Raw genomic sequence first — 22,172 nt, 5'->3', positions numbered from 1 at the left:
AGAATCAAAACTAACTGCTGAACAATCATCAACAGGAAGACACTGGAACTCACCAGAAAAGATACCCCACATCCAAAGACAAAGGAGAAGCCGCAATGAGATGGTAGGAGGGGCATAATCACAATAAAATCAAATCCCATAACCGCTGGATGGGTGACTCACAGATTGGAGAACACTTATACCACAGAAGTCCACCCACTGGAGTGAAGGTTCTGAGCCCCATGTCAGGCTTCCCAACCTGGGGGTCTGGCAACAGGAGGAGGAATTCCTAGAGAATCAGACTTTGAAGGCTAGCGGAATTTGACTGCAGGACTTAGGACGGGGGGAAACAGAGACTCAAATCTTGGAGGGCACACACAAAGCAATGTGCACACCAGGACCCAGGGCGAAGGAGCAGTGACCCCATAGGAGACTGAACCAGACCTACCTGCTAGTGCCGGAGGGTCTCCTGCAGAGGCGGGGGGTGGCTGTGGCTCACCACGGGGACAAGGACACTGGCGGCAGAAGTTCTGGGAAGTACTCCTTGGCATGAGCCCTCCCGGAGTCTGCCATTAGCCCCACCAAAGAGCCTGTAGCCTCCAGTGCTGGGCCACCTCAGGCCAAACAACCAACAGGGAGGGAACTCAGCCCCACCCATCAGAAGACAAGCAGATTAAAGTTTTACTGAGCTCTGCCCACCAGAGCAACACCCAGCTCTACCCACCACCAGTCCCTCCCATCAGGAAGCTTGCACAAGCCTCTTCGATAGCCTCACCCACCAGAGGGCAGACAGCAGAAGCAAGAAGAACTACAATCCTGCAGCCTGTGGAACGAAAACCACATTCAAAGAAAGACAGACAAAATGAAAAGGCAGAGGACTATGTACCGGATGAAGGAACAAGATAAAACCCCAGAAAAACAACTAAATCAAGTCAACCTTCCAGAAAAAGAATTCAAAATAATGATAGTGAAGATGATCTGGGACCTTGGAAAAAGGATGGAGGCAAAAATCGAGAAGATGCAAGAAATGTTTAACAAAGACCTAGAAGAATTAAAGAACAAACAAACAGAGATGAACAATATAATAACTGAAATGAATAATACACTAGAAGGAATCAGTAGCAGAATAACTGAGGCAGAAGAACGGATAAGTGACCTGAAAGACAGAATGGTGGAATTCACTGCCATGGAACAGAATAAAGAAAAAAGAATGAAAAGAAATGAAGACAGCCTAAGAGACCTCTGGGACAACATTAAACACACCAACGTTCACATTATAGGGGTCCCAGAAGGAGGAGAGAGAGAGAAAATATTTGAAGAGACTATAGTCAAAAACTTCCTTAACACGGGAAAGGAAACAGCCACCCAAGTCCAGGAAGCACAGAGAGTCCCAGGCAGGATAAACCCAAACAGAAACACAACGAGACACACAGTAATCAAACTGACAAAAATTAAAGACAAAGAAAAAATATTAAAAGCAACAAGGGAAAAAGGACAAGTAACATACAAGGAAACTCCCATAATGTTAACAGCTGATTTCTCAGCAGAAACTCTACAAGCCAGAAGGCAGTGGCATGATGTATTTAAAGTGATGAAAGGGAAGAACCTACAACCAAGATTACTCTACCAGGCAAGGATGTCATTCAGATTTGACAGAGAAATCAAAAGCTTTACAGACAAGCAAAAGCTAAGAGAATTCAGCACCATCAAACCAGCTCTACAACAAATGCTAAACGAAGTTCTCTAAGTGGGAAACACAAGAGAAGAAAAGGACCTACAAAAAGCAAACCCAAAACAATTAAGAAAATAGTAATAGGAACATACATATCGATAATTACCTTAAATGTGAATGGATGAAATACTCCAACCAAAACATACAGGCTTGCTGAATGGATACAAAAACAAGACCCATATATATGCTGTCTACACGAGATCCACTTCAGACCTAGGCACAAATACAGACTGAAAGTGAAGGGATGGAGAAAGATATTCCATGCAAATGGAAATCAAAAGAAAGCTGGAGTAGCAATACTCATATCAAATAAAATAGACTTTAAAATAAAGAACGTTACAAGAGACAAGGAAGGGGTTTCCCTGGTGGTGCAGTGGTTAAGAATCCGCCTGCCAACGCAGGGGACACAGGTTCGAGCCCTGGTCCAGGAAGATCCCACAAGCCACGGAGCAACTAAGCCCGTGCGCCACAACTACTGAGCCTGCACTCTAGAGCCCGTGAGCCACAACTACTGAGCCTGTGCACCACAACTACTGAAGCCCACATACCCAGAGTCTGTGCTCCGCAACAAGAGAAGCCACTGCACTGAGAAGCCCGTGCACCGCAACGAAGAGTAGCCCCTGCTCGCCACAACTAGAGAAAGCCCGCGTACTACAATGAAGACCCAATGCAGTCAAAAATAAAATAAATTAATTAAAAAAAAAAGACAAGGAAGGACACTACGTAAAGATCAAGGGATCAATCCTACAAGATATAACAATTATAAATATATATGTACCCAACATAGGAGCACCTCAATACATAAGGCAAATGCCAACAGCTATAAAAGAGGAAATCAACAGTAACACAATAATAGTGGGGGAACTTAACAGCTCACTTACACCAATGGACAGATCATCCAGACAGAAAATTAATAAGGAAGCACAAGCTTTAAATGACACAATAGACCAAAGAGATTTAATTGATATTTATAGGACATTCCATCCAAAAGCAGCAGAATACACTTTCTTCTCAAGTGCACATGGAACATTCTCCAGGATTGATCACATCCTGGGCCACAAATCAAGTCTCGGTAAATTTAAGGAAATTGAAATCACATCAAGCATCTTTTCTGACCACAACGCTGTGAGATTAGAAATCAATTACAGGGAAAAAAAACGTAAAAAACAAACACATGGAGGCTAAACAATATGTTACTAAATAACTACGAGATCACTGAAGAAATCAAAGAGGAAATCAAAAAATACCTAGAGAGAAATGGCAATGAAAACACGATGATCCAAAACCTATGGGATGCAGCAAAAGCAGTTCTAACAGGGAAGTTTATAGCAATACAATCCTACCTCAAGAAACAAGAAAAATCTCAAATAAACAATCTAACCTTACACCTAAAGGAACTAGAGGAAGAAGAAAAAACAAAACCCAAAGTTAGTAGAAGGTAAGAAATCATAAAGATCAGAGGAGAAATAAATGAAATAGAAACAAAGAAAACAATAGCAAAGATCAATAAAACTAAAACCTGGTTCTTTGAGGAGATAAACAAAATTGATAAACCTTTTGCCAGACTCATCAAGAAAAAGAGGGAGAGGACTCAAATCAATAAAATTAGAAATGAAAAAGAAGTTACAACAGACACCGCAGAAATACAGAGCATCATAAGAGACTACTACAAGCAACACTCTGACAATAAAATGGACAACCTGGAAGAAACGGACAAATTCTTAGAAAGGTATAACTTTCCAAGACTGAACCGGGAAGAAATAGAACATACGAACAGACCAATCACAAGTAATTACGTTGAAACTGTGATTAAAAATCTCCCAACAAACAAAAGTCCAGGACCAGATGGCTTCACAGGTGAATTCTATCAAACATTTAGAGAAGAGCTAACACACATCCTTCTCAAGCTCTTCCAAAAAGTTGCAGAGGAAGGAACACTCCCAAACTCATTCTATGAGGCCACCATCACCCTGACACCAAAAGCAGACAAAGATACCACAAAAAAAAGAAAATCACAGACCAATATCACTGATGAATATAGATGCAAAAATCCTCAACAAAATACTAGCAAACAGAATCCAGCAACACATTAAAAGGATCATACACCATGATCAAGTGGGATTTATCCCAGGGATGCAAGGATTCTTCAGTATATGCAAATCAGTCAATGTGACACACCATATTAACAAATTGAGAAATAAAAAACATATGATAATCTCAATAGATGCAGGAAAAGCTTTTGACAAAATTCAACACCCATTTATGATAAAAACTCTCCAGAAAGTGGGCATCGAGGGAACCTACCTCAACATAATAAAGTCCATATACAACAAACCCACAGCAAACATCATTCTCAGTGGTGAAAAACTGAAAGCAATTACTCTAAGATTAGGAAGCAGACAAGGATGTCCACTCTCGCCACTATTATTCAACGTAGTTTTGGAAGTCCTAGCCATGGCATTCAGAGAAGAAAAAGAAATAAAAGGAATACAAATTGGAAAAGAAGAAGTAAAACTGTCACTGTTTGCAGATGACACGATACTATACATAGATAATCCTAAAGATGCCACCAGAAAACTACTAGAGCTAATCAATGAATTTCGTAAAGTTGCAGGATGCAAAATTAATGCACAGAAATCTCTTGCATTCCTCTACACTAACAACAAAAGATCAGAAAGAGAAATTAAAGAAACAATCTCCTTCACCATTGCAAGAAAAAGAATAAAGTACCTAGGAATAAACCTACCTAAGGAGGTAAAAGACCCGTACTCAGGAAACTACAAGACACTGATGAAAGAAATCAGAGATGACAGAAACAGATGGAGAGATATACCATGTTCTTGGATTGGAAGAATCAATATTGTGAAGATGACTACACTACCCAAAGCAATCTACAGATTCAATGCAATCCCTATTAAATTACCAATGGCATTTTTTACAGAACTAGAACAAAAGATCTTAAAATTTGTATGGAGATACAAAAGATCCTGAATAGTCAAAGCAATCTTGAGAGAAAAAAACGGAGCTGGAGGAATCAGACTCCTTGACTTCAGACTATACTACAAAGCTATAGTAATCAAGACACCATGGTACTGGCACAGAAACATAAATATAGATCAATGGAACAGGATAGAAAGCCCAGAGATAAACCCACACACCTCTGGTCAACTAATCTATGACAAAGGAGGCAAGGATACAAAATGGAGAAAAGACAGTCTCTTCAATAAGTGATGCTGGGAAAACTGGACAGCTACATGTAAAAGAATGAAATCAGAACACTCCCTAACACCATACACAAAAATAAACTCAAAGTAGATTAAAGACCTAAATGTAAGACCGGACAATACAAAACTCTTAGAGGAAAACATAGGAAGATCACTCTTTGACATAAATCACAGCAAGATCTCTTTTGACCCACCTCCCAGAGTAATGGAAATAAAACCAAAAATAAACAAATGGGACCTAATGAAACTTAAAATCTTTTGCACAGCAAAGGAAACTATAAACAAGACGAAAAGACAACCCTCAGAATGGGAGAAAATGTTTGCAAACGAATCAAGGGACGAAGGATTGATCTCCAAAATATAAGAGCACATGCAGCTCAATAGTAAAAAACAAACAACCCAATCTAAAAATGGGCAGAAGAGCTAAACAGACATTTCTCCAAAGAAGACATACAGGTGGCCAAGAAGCACATGACAAGCTGCTCAACATCACTAATTATTAGAGAAATGCAAATCAAAACTACAATGAGGTATCACCTCACACTGGTTAGAATGGGCATCATCAGAAAAGTTACAAACAACAAATGCTGGAGAGGGTGTGGAGAAAAGGGAACCCTCTTGCACTGTTGGTGGGAATGTAAATTGATACAGCCACTATGGAGAACAGTATGGAGGTTCCTTAAAAACCTAAAAATAGAATTACCATATGACCCAGCAATTCCACTACTGGGCATATACCCAGAGAAAACCATAATTCAAAAAGACACATGCACCCCAATGTTCACTGCAGCACTATTTACAATAGCCAGGTCATGGAAGCAACCTAAATGCCCATCGACAGACGAATGGATAAAGAAGATGTGGTGCATATATACAATGGAATATTACTCAGCTATAAAAAGGAACGAACTTGGTTCCATTGTGGAGATGTGGTTGGACCTAGAGAGTGTCATACAGAGTGAAGTAAGTCAGAAAGAGAAAAACAAATATCGTATATTAACACATATTAACACATATATGTGGAATCGAGAAAAACGGTACAGATGAACCAGATTGCAAGGCAGAAATAGAGGCACAGATGTAGAGAACAAATGTATGGACACCAAGGGGGCGAAAGCGGGGTGGTGCTGGTGGTGTGATGAATTGGGAGATTGGGATTGACATTTACACTAATATGTATAAAATAGATAACTAAAAAGAATCTGCTGTATTAAAAAATAAAATAAAATTCAAAAATAAATAAATCAGATTACTTAGGCTAAAAAAAAAAAAAAAAGAAGAATATGGTCCATTTTATTAACTCAAAGAACAGTAACCTTCAATAGGGAAAGAACTACCCCATGCGACAACAAACTTGTTCAAAAGGGCTTCAAGTGCACGATCATCAGTGTAAAACCCTCACATCTTACTCTTGAAACCTGTGCTGTTTTCACTTCTTTCTGCTAAGAGGCCGTGCTGTGGAATTTGAACAAGAAACACTGTACTGTGAAGAAAGCCAAGGGCACCTGGAGAAGAGTAGTGGGGCTGTGAAAAGCACTGGCTTTGGAGTCAGTGAGACCTGGGTTCTTATTTCAATGCTGCAATTCTAAGCTGTGTGACTCTGGGTAAGTTACTCAATGTTTCTGAGTTTCAGTTTCCTCAAATGAAAATTGAGAAAATAGTATCTTTCTCACAGTGTTTTTGTAAGGGTTAAATGAGGCCTTTTATGGAAAACACTTGGCACAGGGTCTGTAAGTAATCAACACTGTAAGTAACTGATGATGGTTATTATTATTCCTACATTCCTATAGCACCTGTAAGGTGCTGTATTTTGATCTTCTTTCCCTATAACTGTAAGGCTCTAGGATAGAACTGAGCGAGTAGTATCTTTCAAGTCTTGGTGCATTGGAGAAAATAATCAAGGCTGTCTAGTTCCCAGAGCAAGAATTTTATTTGACCCATCCATAGAGCTGCTCTTCATTGTAGCTTTCTCTTCCAGGCAAAAGGTACCATCCTTGACGGATCCTTGGGTTTCAGAAATATTTCAGACCCCGGTCTGGCCTGTCTCACAATAACCTCACCTGTTCTTTTTACCTTAAAATGACACTAGCTCACATGCTCTGCCCTCCTGTGACAGTGAGTGAGAGGGAGAAATGAGGAAAGGGAAGAGGCAGTGGGCACATCTACCCTCCGGGCATGCTGCTTGCTAGGAGGCAGGGGTCTGGGCCCAAGGAAGGAAGCCTTGAGGGCACTGCGGCTCCCCTGTGTCTTTAAACAAGCTGGTTCTACATGTCATGTCTCTTGGCCCATCATAATCGGCTATGAAACTTCCTTCTGATCAAAGATCTCCACCCTTTCCAAAAACAGTTAAACCAGCATTAGAGCCCCAATCCCAAAACAATGAGCTCTACAAGAATGACACGTATAAAAATGAGTCTCTGTCTAAGGTTCGGGCAAATCTCGGTCAAAGGTAAACAGATTTATTTATTGCAGAACACTGGAGAACCTTGAAATTGCCAGTATACACTGTAGGTCTTCCAGAAGGGGGTATAATACGCAGTATTTTATAAACTTATCTGCTCACTGAATTCTCACAGGTCTACTGACACTTTATGGGAATGGGACAAGAAATACCAGTCCACACTCATCAAAAGACTGTCCCATTCAGACAGAGAAATTCTCCTGCTGGTTTAGATGTCAGTCAGGTGCATACATCAAGTTCATAGTGCCATAAATGCCTACAAAGCAAGTTTAAGGTCCTGTGTTCAGATGGTACAAAGACGGGCAAGGCGCAGCTCCAGCTTCAAGGAGAACAGATTTTACTTGATCCTGACCTTTGTATTTTAAGCTTTGATTTGGAAGGCAAGGGACAGCAAGAAAAGGAGAGCAAAAAACATTGATGGCTTCATCAAGACACAGTAAATGTCCATACAGTAAATACCAGGAGTTTCTTAGTCTGAAAGTGACACAACAGTTGTAGGATACTGAAGGTACAAATTTTGAAAACTAAATTTCCAGCAAACTGTAATAGCCCATCCAAAGACTACTTCAAGAATGTTCTGAAATTCCATACAAAAAACCCCTCCCTTATTAGAGTAATAAATAAGAATATCTTCCAAAAATATCCAATTTCATCACCTTACATAAAAAAGATGTAGTTTTAGTAATGGTTTTCTTTCTTTTCAAAAAAATATTTATTTTATTTTTATTTATTTGGCTGCACTGGGTCTTAGTTGCTGTGTGTGGGATCTAGTTCCCTGAGCAGGGATCAAACCCAGGCCCCCTGCATTGGGAGCGTGGAGTCTTAAATGCTGGACCACCAGAGATGTCCCTAGTAACAGTTTTAAAAGGAAAATGAAAGGACGATTTCGAGAGGAAGTTGTGTCTAACTCTTGCCCTTCGGAAAAGAAGGGAGTTTAGGGAACCGAAGTGATGGGTACAGAGGTCATTTCAAGCTTCACTTTGGAAGGGGGTTTTAGGCCCCTCCCGGGGTGAGCTTCTCTTCAGTGTTCTTATTTGTCTCCAGCTGCAGCTGGTGAGCTGGGAGCTTAGCTGCCTCAGAGAATGTTACCCAAAGTAAAGTGAGCCACTAAGTCTTCTGTTGTCACAGGGCTGTCGTGAGGCACAGAGGACAGCATGAGTACAATGCAAATGACCTTCCTGCTGGGATGATCTAGCATCTCCAAGGAGGTAATGACTGGAAAGGTCACAGCCCTAACTGTGGCGGTATTGTTCTCACTACAGAGGGGGGCATTCTGAACAAAGGGCAGAGAGAATGCAAGGCTGGGTGTTAATGGCACTCGTGTGTTAGGCTCCTTGGCCACGTCATGTCATCTGTAAGGCTTTCATCACTCCTGCCCTTCAGCGCGCCTCTGCTTCAGGGGTCCCCCCTAAAGAAGTATCTTTCACCCACACCAGGGGAGAAGGAGAAAGGATGACCTGCAGCTCTTCAAGGAAACTGCTTTGTTCCTATATCACTCAAGTGTCTGCTGAGAATCATCTTCCGCCAACCAAAGTTCCTACTGAATCAGAATGCAATCGCTGGACCTTCGTGTATCTCTACTAAGAATGTAGCATTGTAATCAGGAGCCATCCTCCAAGAGAGGTATTTGATTCCCCTGACTCGACAGTGTGCAAATGTGATCAACAGGCCCCTTGCAAAATGCTCTGAGCCAAAAGACCAGGAAGTGAGAGACTTCTTATCTCATAGCTGCAACTCTCTTAAGCAGGGTTTTGACTGGTACAAGTAGCATCCTTTTATCATCTACTATAAGGCAGAACAAACCATGGATTTTTAAGCTCTCTTCCTTTTCCATCACTACTGCTTCCGACAGTCTGCTTCCTGATAGGTAAACTGAGGCAGGAAAAGAAAAAAATAAATTCAAATTGTTCTTTTGGAAGACAGCAGTTTTGGTAAAAGCTGGGTGACATGAGGTTAAAAGTGACCGACACAAAGCCTGGACGTCATCCGTCAGTGCAGCTGTTCACCCCTTTCCTCTCTCGTGCCAAGAAATTGTAACTTTCCTGTGATGCTCCCTACAGATGCCACAAGGATGCTGAGGTCTGACCTATTACCAGGGTTAGATCAAGGAGGACTGTAACAACACAGAACAACAACACAACACAAAACAACAAAGCATGCTTTCCGCAATGGCGGTAAAGAAGAGACAGTCCTGAGGATAAAGCCAGTGCGTCTGCTCTTCTACAGATCCTCTGTGTCATGAGAAGTCAGTGTCACCTCAACCCTCTTCCCTTCTCAAGTGGGAAAGGGGCCTGTCTGGGAGCTGCCCACCTAACCACAGTCAGCTGTCCCCCTCACCACTTCTGTCTTGGGTCAGATGTTCCCACCATCTCTAGACCTCTCAGCAATCAAAATCAGATGGCCCTCTGGGATTGACTGGAGTCACGTCTAACAAAGCTGTGCTATACAGTACGTCCTACAGGGCTGTTAGCCTGCTCGACCCTCTCTTTCGGGGTCCAGTTACTCTTGCCATCCGCTATGAGGCTGGGGGGCTTCCCTGACAATCATCTTCTGGAATTTTCAAGAGGTTATGAATTGCAGGACTGCTAAGCCTGGTAACCCCTCTCAGTAGTTCACACTGTCTTCTTCAAAGAGCCTAAGTTCCCTGAAGGCAAGAATCAGGTGACAACAGAGGATGAGTTCTATTCACATTGACTAATGAAATAAATGAATGGATGAAGAGTGAGTGAGGAAAGCCCCAAAGATTTCTTGGAATTTTGTAACTTTTCAGGCACTTCTAATTTTTACTACATTGTTTATCTCCCGCTGAAAGGTGCCTTGCCTAACCCAATAACATCAGGCCTTTTCACGACAAAAGGCAAGATCCTAAAGCAGTATTAAATCAGCAGATCCAAGAAGACAAGTGCACTCTGTTAAAGTTCAGACTTACAGACGTCTCTGCATTCTGCCACACGTGAGAGATCCGGTAGCCCACCAGCTCCCCATCCTGCCGCTTAATCGGAGGCTTGATCCATTTGACATCCACCTTGTTGCTAGACTCATTCAGAAACATAGTGACATTCAGAGGTGCTACTGACGGGGCTACAAAAGAGAAAGGAGAGAAGGATGAGGAAGTACGAAGAAAGGCACATGGAGAGTCGTTCTCTTCTTGGTTTTTGTACGTTTGTTTTTTTAATTTTCTACGGAAAGCACTCAAATGAGGCTGAGATTAATAGTGGACTTTCATACATTTCTATGAAGATTTATTAAGATATTATATGTAAGCGCTTAGCACAGTGTCTAGTTCATTGTAGGCACTCAGAAAATGTTAGTTCTTCTCATTTTCCAACGCTTCCTTCGTGATAAAATCTCTTCAATGTCACATTAAAAAAAAAAAAAGTGGACTTTCACCTTCTTTTCAATCGAGGACCATTAAGATATCGTGAGTTTAGAAAAGTAAGCTTTGTGTCTAAGATTCCAAACAAAATGATCCCTGCATTTCCTCAAGATGTTTAGTGACAGGCTGGTGGGCAAGGCAGTCCGAGCAAGAAATAGGAAATGCAGAAATAGTTTTGTCTTGTTGCATATAATCTTCGCTCCTTTTAGGCTCTGTGAGCTCTGAAATATATTTTTGGGTTACTTTCGTGTGTTTGACAAGACAGCTTGATATTTCTATCAAACAAATGACTTTCATATTGCAACAATCTTTGTAAGAACCACTCAAATAAAATTCTCTTAAAAAGGCCACACACAGGGCTTCCCTGGTGGCGCAGCGGTTGAGAGTCCACCTGCCGATGCAGGGGACACGGGTTCGTGCACTGGTCCGGGAAGATCCCACATGCCGCGGAGCGGCTGGGCCCGTGAGCCATGGCCGCTGAGCCTGTGAGTCTGGAGCCTGTGCTCCACAGTGGGAGAGGCCACAACAGTGAGAGGCCCGTGTACCGCAAGGGAAAGGAGCAAAAAAAAAAAAAAAAAAAAAAGGCCACACACACTCACACAAGCGCTATGGACCTAGAGATGATCATACTAAGTGAAGTCAGACAGATAAAGACAAATATCATATGATATCACTTATATGTGGAATCTTAAAAAATGATACAAATGAACTTATTTATAAAACAGAAACAGACTCACAGACAGAAAACAAACATGGTTATCAAAGGGGAAAGGAGTGGGGAGGGATAAGTTAGGAGTTTGGGATTAACAGACACAAACTACTATATATAATATAGATAAACAACAAGGACCTACTGTATAGCACAGGGAACTATATTCAATATCTTGTAATAAACTATACTGGAAAAGAATCTGAAGAAGAATATATAACTGAATCACTTTGCTGTACACCTGAAACTAACACAACATTGTAAATCAACTGTACTTCAATGAAAGTTTTTTTAAAAAGTAAGCCCTGGGCTTCCCTGGTGGCGCAGTGGTTGAGAGTCTGCCTGCCAGTGCAGGGGATGTGGGTTCGAGCCCTGGTCCGGGAAGATCCCACATGCTGCGGAGCAACTGGGCCCATGAGCCACAACTACTGAGCCTGCGCGTCCGGAGCCTGTGCTCCGCAACAAGAGAGGCTGTGATAGTGAGAGGCCCGCGCACCACGATGAAGAGTGGCTCCTGCTCGCCACAACCAGAGAAAGCCCTTGCACAGAAACGAAGACCCAACACAGCCAAAAATAAATAAAATTAAAAAAAAAAAAAGTAAGCCCTTTCCAAACTAAAACAACAAAGAAGTGGAAGACAGGGAAGGAGGTAGGTAGAGCTCACGGACTCCTCTTGGGGAAGCAAAACACACCCAACTCCAAGAGGCTTCTCCAGTAGACACCTGTGCAGCTATAGGCCAAGAAGGCCAGCTGGGGATCAGCTCTGTGTCATTTGAGCTGTACAAGGCAGGGAACACTGCTGATCTCAGAAGGAAGCCACGTTTTAAAGTCCAGAGCCAGGTTACTAATGATCTGAACAGAGCTAATCAGTGAATAAATTTAAATATGTATGTGTATGTGTGTGTGCGTGCGTGCGTGTGTGTAAGACACCTCATGAATGAAGATCAGAGGGTCAAATACTATTTGCTGGGTTAGGTGACGAACCGTAGAATTTAGCGCTGGTTTTCACTCTCTGGTTTATAGTAAATCCTACACAAGCCACATAAGCACTTTATGTCAAAATGTCTATATACAAGGATAATAAACGGTAACGCGCTTTTTAGGAAACGTATGTATGTGGGTACAGTATGTGTATGAAATAATTTGGGAAACAAGTCAAGATCACAACTACATTCTTTTTTTGGGCGGGAAGAACGTGACTGTAGCTATTAAAACCGAAAAACATATGCCTCCTGACCAATATTTTCTTTCCACGAATTTAATCTAGAAAAATTCTGCTGTAGGTAGTGTTATATTCATTGAAGCATAATAGTGACAGAAAGGAATAAATGTAATGTTCAGTCAATAATTACGATATAATAAATTCTGATAATTTTCCAATGGATTACTCACTACCCCACACTGAAAAGAATTTGAGAGACCATGTAAATTGATATGAAAGAATATCTAATGGGGGGGGGTGTAAAACTGCAAAAAGGTACGTATCAATGATCCATTTTAGAAATTAAAAAATAAGTATTTTACATATAGGAAGAGTAAATATGCAATAACATACACCAAACTGTTGTATTTTTATTTACGGGAGATTAAATTGTATATTTCTGATATATCTGAAAGGGAAACAAAAGGGCACTATAACCTCTTTGTCTCTGCTGATTCCAGGAGCAGTAATAATGAAGTTAGAGCAAATTTCAGCTTAGGAAATATATAGCTAAAGGTGTACCTATGAAACGAGTCACACAGTACAATTTACAGGGAAACATGGCTGACTCAACATGTCTTTATGTCTACTCCCTCCTAAAATCCCTCTATGATGACAATAAGAAATTTAAAACAGTATAAACTCACAGGGTACAGAGGAGTCAACAGTGGAAGAGAAATGCCAACATACATATGAAAGCTGAAAAGCAGAGGAAGAAGGTGTAATTAACTCAGTAAACTGATTCTCCCCAAAGAACCACAGAGAGGCTCAGAAGCAGAGGGCCAAGGGACCAGAGTGGGGACTAAAACTGGAAGATTGAAAGTTTGATCAGGAAGTAGCCCTCGAGATCCCTCTAACCTATTCCCACACACAGCTGGCAGGTATCCCTCAAATTCCCACAGGAGACAGGATGCTTTATTCTCTGAACTGAAAAGCTACTGGACTTGGGGCACCAGTAGAATGGAGGCACGATGAGGGGCTGACAACTAGGGAAATAAGAGGAAGTTCATACATTGACTGAGGGGGACTCCACCTCTGGCTCCTCCCCACCTGATCTTAGAGCATCAGCAGCTGTGTTCATATTCCTGACGCAGCCGACAGGAGACTCAATTCTAGAGGAAGTAAGTGGCTCCGGGGGAAAGAAAGCCAATATTGACACTTGCGGGTATCCAAACTAAAACACTTAGGTCGCTGGCCAATCACCTGACAGTGAAGCCTACAAGCCCCACCCATGCTCACAGAGCTTCCCATCAATCGCTGGTTCTTCACTCTTCAATAGGAGAGACAGTGGAAGATCAGAAGAGGCTGGGGAGGCCTCCTTCATGAATGTCAGAGACCAGAACGAAACACAGGACAGAGCACTCAGAGGAGGCAGAGACAATGCAGGGAACTAGAGAAAACTAAAACACAAACAAACAAAACCAATAATGAACATAGTCAAAGATAAGAAAAGGCTCTCATAATTGAGAACTGGAAAAAACTGTCAATGAAAAATAAAATTATTCTTATATATGACATTGCCAATTTCAATAAAGTATTCAACAGAAGAATTAGAAGATAAAGCAAGTAAATCTCCAAAAGAAGAGTAGAATAAAAATTTTAAAAGGGAGGCCAATTTGAGGTAAAAAAAAATTGAGGAAGCAATTAAAAGAGTTTCAACAAGTGTCTAATACAGTTATCTGGAAAGAAAAATAGAAGAACATTTTGAAAGGAAAAAATGTATAAGAAAAAGTCTCAAAACCAAAGCATTTGCATTCCTAGATTGAATGCCTATGATGACGAATGAAACAGATCCCACATCACAGCTCATTACAGCACCATGATTAAAGAGAAAAGATATTAAAGAAAAATTAAAACTAAAAAACAGTTCACCTAGAAAACTCAAGTTATCAAAATTCTCTACAATGACACATGAAGCTAAAAAACAATGCAGAAATACTTTTAAAATTTTGAGGGAAAATCATTTCCAACCTAAAATTCTCTATTAGGAAAAATTACCAATCCAGTATGACAAACAGACATGCAAGGTCCCACAGTTTTTATTTATATATATATTCTCTCTAGAGCTAATTGAGAATGTGCTCCATGAGAATGAGAGACAGTAAACCAAGAAAGACAAACGCCCAGGAGACGGCAAAGGAGTCACTAGAATGACTCTGGAGGAAGACAGGAAAAGAACTACATGAAAAAATTAAAGATAAGAGTGGCTGGGCCTCACTCAGGGCCAGGAATAGTGCCTGTTCCCATCAATCAGCCTGGAAAATCTAATGATTCAAGGAGCACTGGGTAGAGTACACATAATGGTTTTGTCTCAATAGTGGGTAATAGTTGACCCTAGATGAAGCACTGCTCTGGTCCAGCCTAACAAATACTAAAAGCAATGTCCAAAAGGATCAGTCTTTTCCCATTAGCTTAACTGTGACCCCAAACAAAGCTCACTATTTATAAGAATACAAAAATATCTAGCACTCAACAAAGTAAAATTCACAATGTCAGGAATCCAACCAAAGATTACCAGACATGTAGAAAAATTGGAAAGTACTCTCCACAAGGAATATAAATGAATCAATCAAAACCACTCCAGAAATAAGACTGATGTTAGAATTAGCAGACAAGGACATTAAAACAGTTATTATAACTGTATTCCATATGGTCCAAAAGTTAAGTAGAGACAGGAAAGATACAAAAAAAACCGAAAAGTTACAATGTGAGAGTTGAAATATACACTAGATAGAATTAATGGCAGATTAGATACTGCACAAGAAAAGATTAGTGAATTTGAAGACACAGTAATAGAAACTACCCAAAATAAAACACAAGGAGAAAAGCAGGGAAAAAAGCAATAGCATCAGTGAATTATGGATAACTTCAAGTGATATGATACATGGGTAACTGGAGTCCTCAAAGGAGCGGAGAGGCAGGAACAGAAAAAAATATTTGAAGAAGCAATGGCCAACATTTTCCAAATGTGATGCAAACTATAGACACGCAGATCTCAGAAGTTCAATGAACCCCAAGCCCAAGGGATATAAAGAAAATTACACCAAGGCACATCATAATTAAATTGCTCCAAATCAAATACAAAAGGAAAACCAGAGACATAAGACACATTATACACAGAGGAATAAATTAAGAATTACCACAGGTTTGTTATCAGAAACAATGCAAGCAAGAAGACAGTGCAGTAACCTAGAACTCTATGCCTAATAAAAATACCTTACAAAATGAAGTCCAAAGAAACCCCTCAAAGGTAAAATAAAGATTTCTTTCAGACATACAGAAGCTGAATTTCTCACCAAGATTCCCACTACAAGAAGTAATGAAGAATCCTTTAGGAAGGAGGAAAATAATACCACATGGAAATATGTACAGATTTACACCAAAAAACTGAATAACATTAGAAATGGTAACTACCATTTGGGTAAATACCACGTGGGTAAATATAGGTTTTTTATAATTATATAAATCACTCTAAAAGATTAGGACTCTTTGAACAAAAATAATAACAATCTAGTGTGGGTTTATAACATATGTAAAAGTAAAGTGAGTGACAACAATAGAATAAATATCTGGAGATATCAAAAGAAAAATGAAAGTATACTATGTTAAGGTTCCTACACTATACCTGAGGTGGTATAAACATCCCTCGAAGGCATATGGTAATAAGTTAAACCTGTATACTATAAACCCTAAAGCAACCATTGAAAGAACAGAAAAAAAGAGTTATGGCTAAGAAGTCAAAAAGGAGATAAAATAGAATAAAAACATTCAATGAACCCAAAAGAAGGGGAACAAATTACAGACAGAACAAATAGAAGACAGATGTAAACCTACCCATATGAATGATATCATTACATTTTAATGGATTAAATACCCCAATTTAAAGGCAAGGATTGTGAAGTAAAGTACTGCCTGCATGAAATACCCATCGAATATAAAGATACAAGTAAGTTAAAAATAAGTATGAATAAAAGATACACCACGGAATCAAAAGAAAGAGTAAAATGGCTATTATTAATATCGATAAAATAGATTTCACAGAATATATTACCAAAGATAAAGAAAATAATTTCATAATGATAAAGTGGCCAATGTATTAGGAGAGCATAGTAATATTACACAGTTATGCACAAAATACCAGAACTTCAAAACATGTGAACTGCTAGAACTACAAATAGAAATAGATAAATTCACAGTTATAACTACAGATTTCAATGCACCCGGCTAAATAACTGATAGAAAAAGGAGGCATAAAATCAATAAGAATACAATTTAAAAAACACTGTCAACTAACTTGACCAAGGTAACATTTATAAAACATTCCATCTAATAAGAGCAGAATACACATTCTCAAGTACACATGGAACATTGTCAAGATAGACCATGTTCTGGGCTGTAAAATTGAGTCTTGATACATTTCAAAGGATTCAAGCGATATGAATTATGTTCTTTGGCCCCAATAGAATGAAATTAGAAATCACTAATACAAGTATTTGGAAACTACGTTAGACACCTAAATAACTAATGGGTTAAGGAAGAAATCAAAACAGAAACCAGAAAGTTTTTTAAACTGAATGAAAAGGAAACACCATATAAAAATTGTTCTCAGAGGTTTTTCTTCCTCATTTAAGATATGTTACAATCTTGGCACTAGTTTCATTTGTGCAAGGATTAAGCCCTAACAATTTATGACCTAGACCTGTCCCACCGTCTGTATTAAAATTGGAGCACTGATTATGTAAGGCTGGAGTTAAGGGCAGGAAAGAGGTTCTGAGTAATCCAGAGCTCTAAATTGGAAAATAATGGAAACTGGACAATTCAAATCTAACATAACTACAATATTCATAGAAAAAATACAAACGCTTGGAAAACCAAAAGCAGCACACAGAAATGAAAGTTTACAGATGTAAATAAAATTTGCTATAAGAAAATAATGTAGAGACAACAGTACCTACTTCATATGATTGCTATGAGGAGCTAATGAAATAATGCATGTAAAGTACCTAAGATGGTCCCTGGCATGTAGTAGGTGCTTACTGAACATTAGCCACTTTCACATTTATTAGTTTTCTTAAGTTAGATGTATGAGTAATAACTTTCATATATTTATATTTTAATTAAAATAATATATGCTATAAAGAGTATGCGACTATTAATATCCTCCTATGTAAAAGAAGATACTCCCTATACATAGTAAGTATAAAGTTTGTCACTAAACCCTTTTCAATTATAGAAGGAAACATCTTTCTTATTTTCATTGGTCACCTCCATAAAATTATCCTCCAGAGACGAAGGCCACACAAAGAAAAAGTTAAACTCTGAATCAGGCCACTGGGAAGGATTTGTTTCATCACATGCCATCAGGCACAATATGCATTCTGAACCCCAGGAATTACCTCTTTCGGTCGTGCTGGCCAGAATCCAAGGGCTCACTGCGGACCAGCCGACTTCATTCATGCAGGACACACCGATGCTGTAATTCGCCAGAGCCTGCAGCTGCTCGATTTGATACAGATGTGGTGAAGCAGAGGTGTTAAAAATCATGACTGAGCCATGACTCAGTGGCTCAACTTCCTCGACCTAAATGAAGAGTAAAATTGTGGACCAGGCGTTAGTAAGGGGGCAGGAATGTCAGACTCGGGGCATTCATGCATTCGGTGTACATGGCCCTTCCTCTCCACTGAGGGGAAGTACCTGCTTCCTTTCGGGCCACACCTTAAATTTCCCACCAGGATCACTGTGTATTACTCATGCTACTCACTGGGTGCAACAACTGAGGACCTGATGAAAAATGCCTCAAATAAGTGTTCTCACTCCAGCAGGTAACAGAGCAAATAATCGTCATCATAACATTATAGTTATTCTACATTATAACTTATAATAAAAGTAGCTCTTCCTCAGAATCACTTCGCTTCTTGATCATTTTTTTCAGCTGTTTCACAGAATATGCAGTAAAGACAAGGGACTTCGTATGTGGGGCAAAACCTGAAATATTTACTGTCTGACCCTTTAGAGAAAATATTTCCCAAATCCTACTTTAGAAGATGAGATACTTAATTTTTTTTTTAAAAAAATCTGTATTTCTTTTCATTATGTCTCCTGAGGAATTCTGCTCTTGCTTTGAGGCTAATTTTAGCATGTCCTTTATTCTTACCCCCCAATTCCCACTCCCATATAGATTCAACTCCAAAAGCAAACACAGATAGTATAGATTTTATGGCATTTTTTGGTGGGGAGATATAGGAAAGGGGCATTTGCACCTCACCCAACAAGCTTTTCTCCAAATCTTTTAAAAACCCATCAGCTCTTTCCCCTGAGCCCTTGTACCTCATCTTTCTCTCCATAAACTCCACCAGTCTCTCCACATCCCTCTCCATGTCTTCTGTATGCACAGGCAAGAGAGAGGGATTCCCAGCAAAATTCAGTCTTAGGCTAAACTTCCAGCTTTTCCTTTAAGGAAACCTCTTATCTGGGAACGGGGATCATGCAGAGTTTTCTCTCACTGTATGTTTTTCACAACTTCTAAAATATGTTGTACACATAAAATCAGAAAGACAAAAATAGTATTGGACAAAAAAGAAGCCACCAAAAACAATTTGGGGAAAAAAATCTTAAACCCACAAAATATATTTCTGATAATAAGGGGCTTGCAATTATGGGGTGTGGAAACAATGCTGTTATTTCAGGATATGTGTGTTTGCCATTTAGGTCAAGGGGCCACAGATCAACATTTTGGAATTCCAAATCCCCTAGTGGATACCATGAGGGCGGTGCTGGGACCGAGTCTCACCTCTGACTCAGACCCGCAGACTCTGCGGGGTGACAAGAGGGTACCAGTTGGCCTGAGGAGCCACCAGAGGAGAAACCAGGAGCTGTGTGCTTATCTTGGTGGTGGCTGTTGGCAGAAATCACTCTTTGTTTCTTCACTTTAAAGTCTGCACCTACTTCCTGCTGACCAAGCGCTGGAACTAAGGTGGAGGAAACCTTGGCTCCCCACCCCTGCCCTATTTCCGGAACAACGCGCTGGACCATTTCCAGGCACAGGGACACTCTTGGAGGGCATGTTCCTAGAAGAAGACGGGTTTCTCTGACAGTGCTCAGTGGGTTCTGGGGGAAAGGAGGGCATGAAACGGCAAGACATATGTGGGAGAGTTAAAAATAGAAACGGAGTCCATAGCCCAAAAATGGGTGAAGAAAGGAACTAATGCCAAGACCAGGGGAAGTGAGAGGGTGTGTCCTGCTAGTGGGTGGATGTGAATCTTGTCCAAAACATTCATTTGTTACCAAGTCAGAGTTTAAAATTGTAACAAACTGGGACTCTGCTACAAAATGATACTTGGTCCCTTCAGAAATGGGAATACATTGTTAATCAACAGAATGTGAAAGTATATAACTTGTGGAGCCAGTTTTGATCGACCTCACTAGGACTGCCAGAGAAAATAAAGGACACCCGTTTATATTTAAAGTTCAGATAGACCACCAATAATTATGGGTATAGGTATGACACAAAATCAACAGTGTAATTAACTTGTAAAGTAACTGGATTCTTATTTGCTAAATCCGGTAACCCTAGGAGAGATGGAAAGGAGAATGGGTGAAGGAAGCCTGAGCTAGCTGGTGGGGCACAGACAGGATAACCATGTCCTGCACAATAGGATCCAAGGTGGGCAAGAGGGGCTGCAATTTAGCAGTCTCAGGATGATTTTTCACGCCCTGGCCACCCAAAGCCAAGGCAAAGAGCGTGCAAGTGAAGCTTGTGTGATCATCCTCCACCTGTAGGGGTGACCTGGTGTTTTCAGACCACTCCACCACCCTACTCTACCTCCCCTCTACCTCACGTCTACCCTGAGACACACTCTTCTCCAAGTGGGGGCAGTACTCTTCCTCAGTCTCCCTGAAGGTAACACCCTCCTATGGGAAGGAGTCTCATGTCCTCTTGGGCTCTTCAAACAGTTCAGTAACTGGAAACAATTTTTAAAAAGGCTGGTCCACACAGGGAATATAGCCAATATTTTATAATAACTATAAATGGAGCATAATCTCTAAAAATTTTGAATCACTATGTTGTGTACCTAAAACTATACCTCATTTTTTCTTAAAAAAAGGGCTGGTTCATGCTGTATTTGTGTCCATATGTAGGTTCAGTTATGTCCATATACAGGGAAACAGGCCCTGGTTGTTCCCAAAACAACAGAGTCCTGAAATATGTGAAGCAAAAAAACTGATAGAACTGAAGGGAGAAATACATAATTCAAAAATAATAGTTGAGACCTCAATTTCCTATTTTCAATAATAGATAAAACCATGAGGCAGAAGTTTAACAAGGAAACAGAATAAGTGAACAGGACTATAAACCACCTAGACCTAAGAGACATATAAACGTTCCACCCAACCACAGCTGAATACACCGTCTCCTCAACTGCACATGGAACATTCTCCAGGATAGAACATATGCAAGGCCATACAACAAGCCTTAATAAATTTAAAAGGATGAGGACTTCCAGGGTGGTCCAGTGGTTAAGACTTCACACATCCACTGCAGGGGGCATGGGTTCAATCCCTGGTCAGGGAAGTTCTGCATGCCGCACAGCGTGGCCAAAAGGAAAAAAAAAAAGATGGAAGTCATAATAAGTATATCCTCTAAACACAACCAACGAAGGAAGAAAACTTAAGAAATTCACAACTAAGTGAAAATTAAATGACACGCTCCTAAATAACCAATAGAACAAAGAAGAAATCATAAGAAAAGTGATCAAAAACTTGATTTTGAATGGAAAAACCCCCAAATACCAAATCTTATGGTATACAGCCAATGCAGTGCTTACAGGGAAATGTATAGTATAACTGCCTATATCAAAAAAGGAGAAATTTCAAATCAATTACCTAAACTTTCACTACAAGAAACAAAAAGGGGAAAAAAGTTAAGCTAAAGTAAACAGAAGAAAGGAAATAAAGGTTAGGGCAGAAATGAATGAAACAGAATTTTAAAAAATAGAAAAAATTAATGAAACCAAAAGTTGGTTCTTCAAAAAAATCAATAAAACTGACCAACCTTTAGTCAGACTGACCAAGAAAAATAAGAGACAACTCAAATTATTAAAATCAGGAATGAAAGAGGGGACATCACTTCTAACTTCAAAGATAAAAAAGCTTCTAATGGAAGATTATGAACAACTGTATACCAACAAATTAGATAACCTAAGAAACGCACAAATTCCTAGAAACACACAAATTACCAAAACTGACTGACGAAGAAATAGAAAATCTGAATAGATCTATAACAAGTAAAGAGACTGAGCTGGTATTACTCAAAAAAACTTTCCACAAACAAAGGCCTAGGAACAGATGGCTTTGCTGGTGATTTCTACTAAATATTGAAGACAATTTCACATCAACCTTTCTCAAATTCTTCCAAGAAACAGAAGAAGTGGGAACGCTTCCCAACTCTTTCTATAAGGCCAGTATCACCCTGATACCAAAACCAGAAAAA

At 39.9% G+C, this 22,172-nt stretch overlaps 1 protein-coding gene across 1 annotated transcript in view; it reads right to left on the bottom strand.

Annotated features, from left to right (window-relative positions):
* MERTK (MER proto-oncogene, tyrosine kinase) overlaps window positions 1-22,172 on the bottom strand; it is a 111,400-nt gene that overhangs the window by 36,829 nt on the left and 52,399 nt on the right. The window contains exons 7-8 of the mRNA XM_027129042.1: window positions 18,079-18,262; window positions 10,326-10,477 (exon numbers count right to left, since the gene is read on the bottom strand). Of these exons, the coding sequence (XP_026984843.1) occupies window positions 10,326-10,477; window positions 18,079-18,262 (336 nt within the window). The remainder of the gene's footprint in view (window positions 1-10,325; window positions 10,478-18,078; window positions 18,263-22,172) is intronic.

Source organism: Aethalodelphis obliquidens, unplaced genomic scaffold (genome assembly GCF_003676395.1).
Source record: "Aethalodelphis obliquidens isolate GAN/ISIS:26980383/991018 unplaced genomic scaffold, ASM367639v1 scaffold35, whole genome shotgun sequence".
Lineage (NCBI taxonomy): Eukaryota > Metazoa > Chordata > Mammalia > Artiodactyla > Delphinidae > Aethalodelphis > Aethalodelphis obliquidens.
The sequence above is the reverse complement of the archived record's forward strand: the minus strand, read 5'-3'. Positions and strand labels throughout refer to the sequence as shown.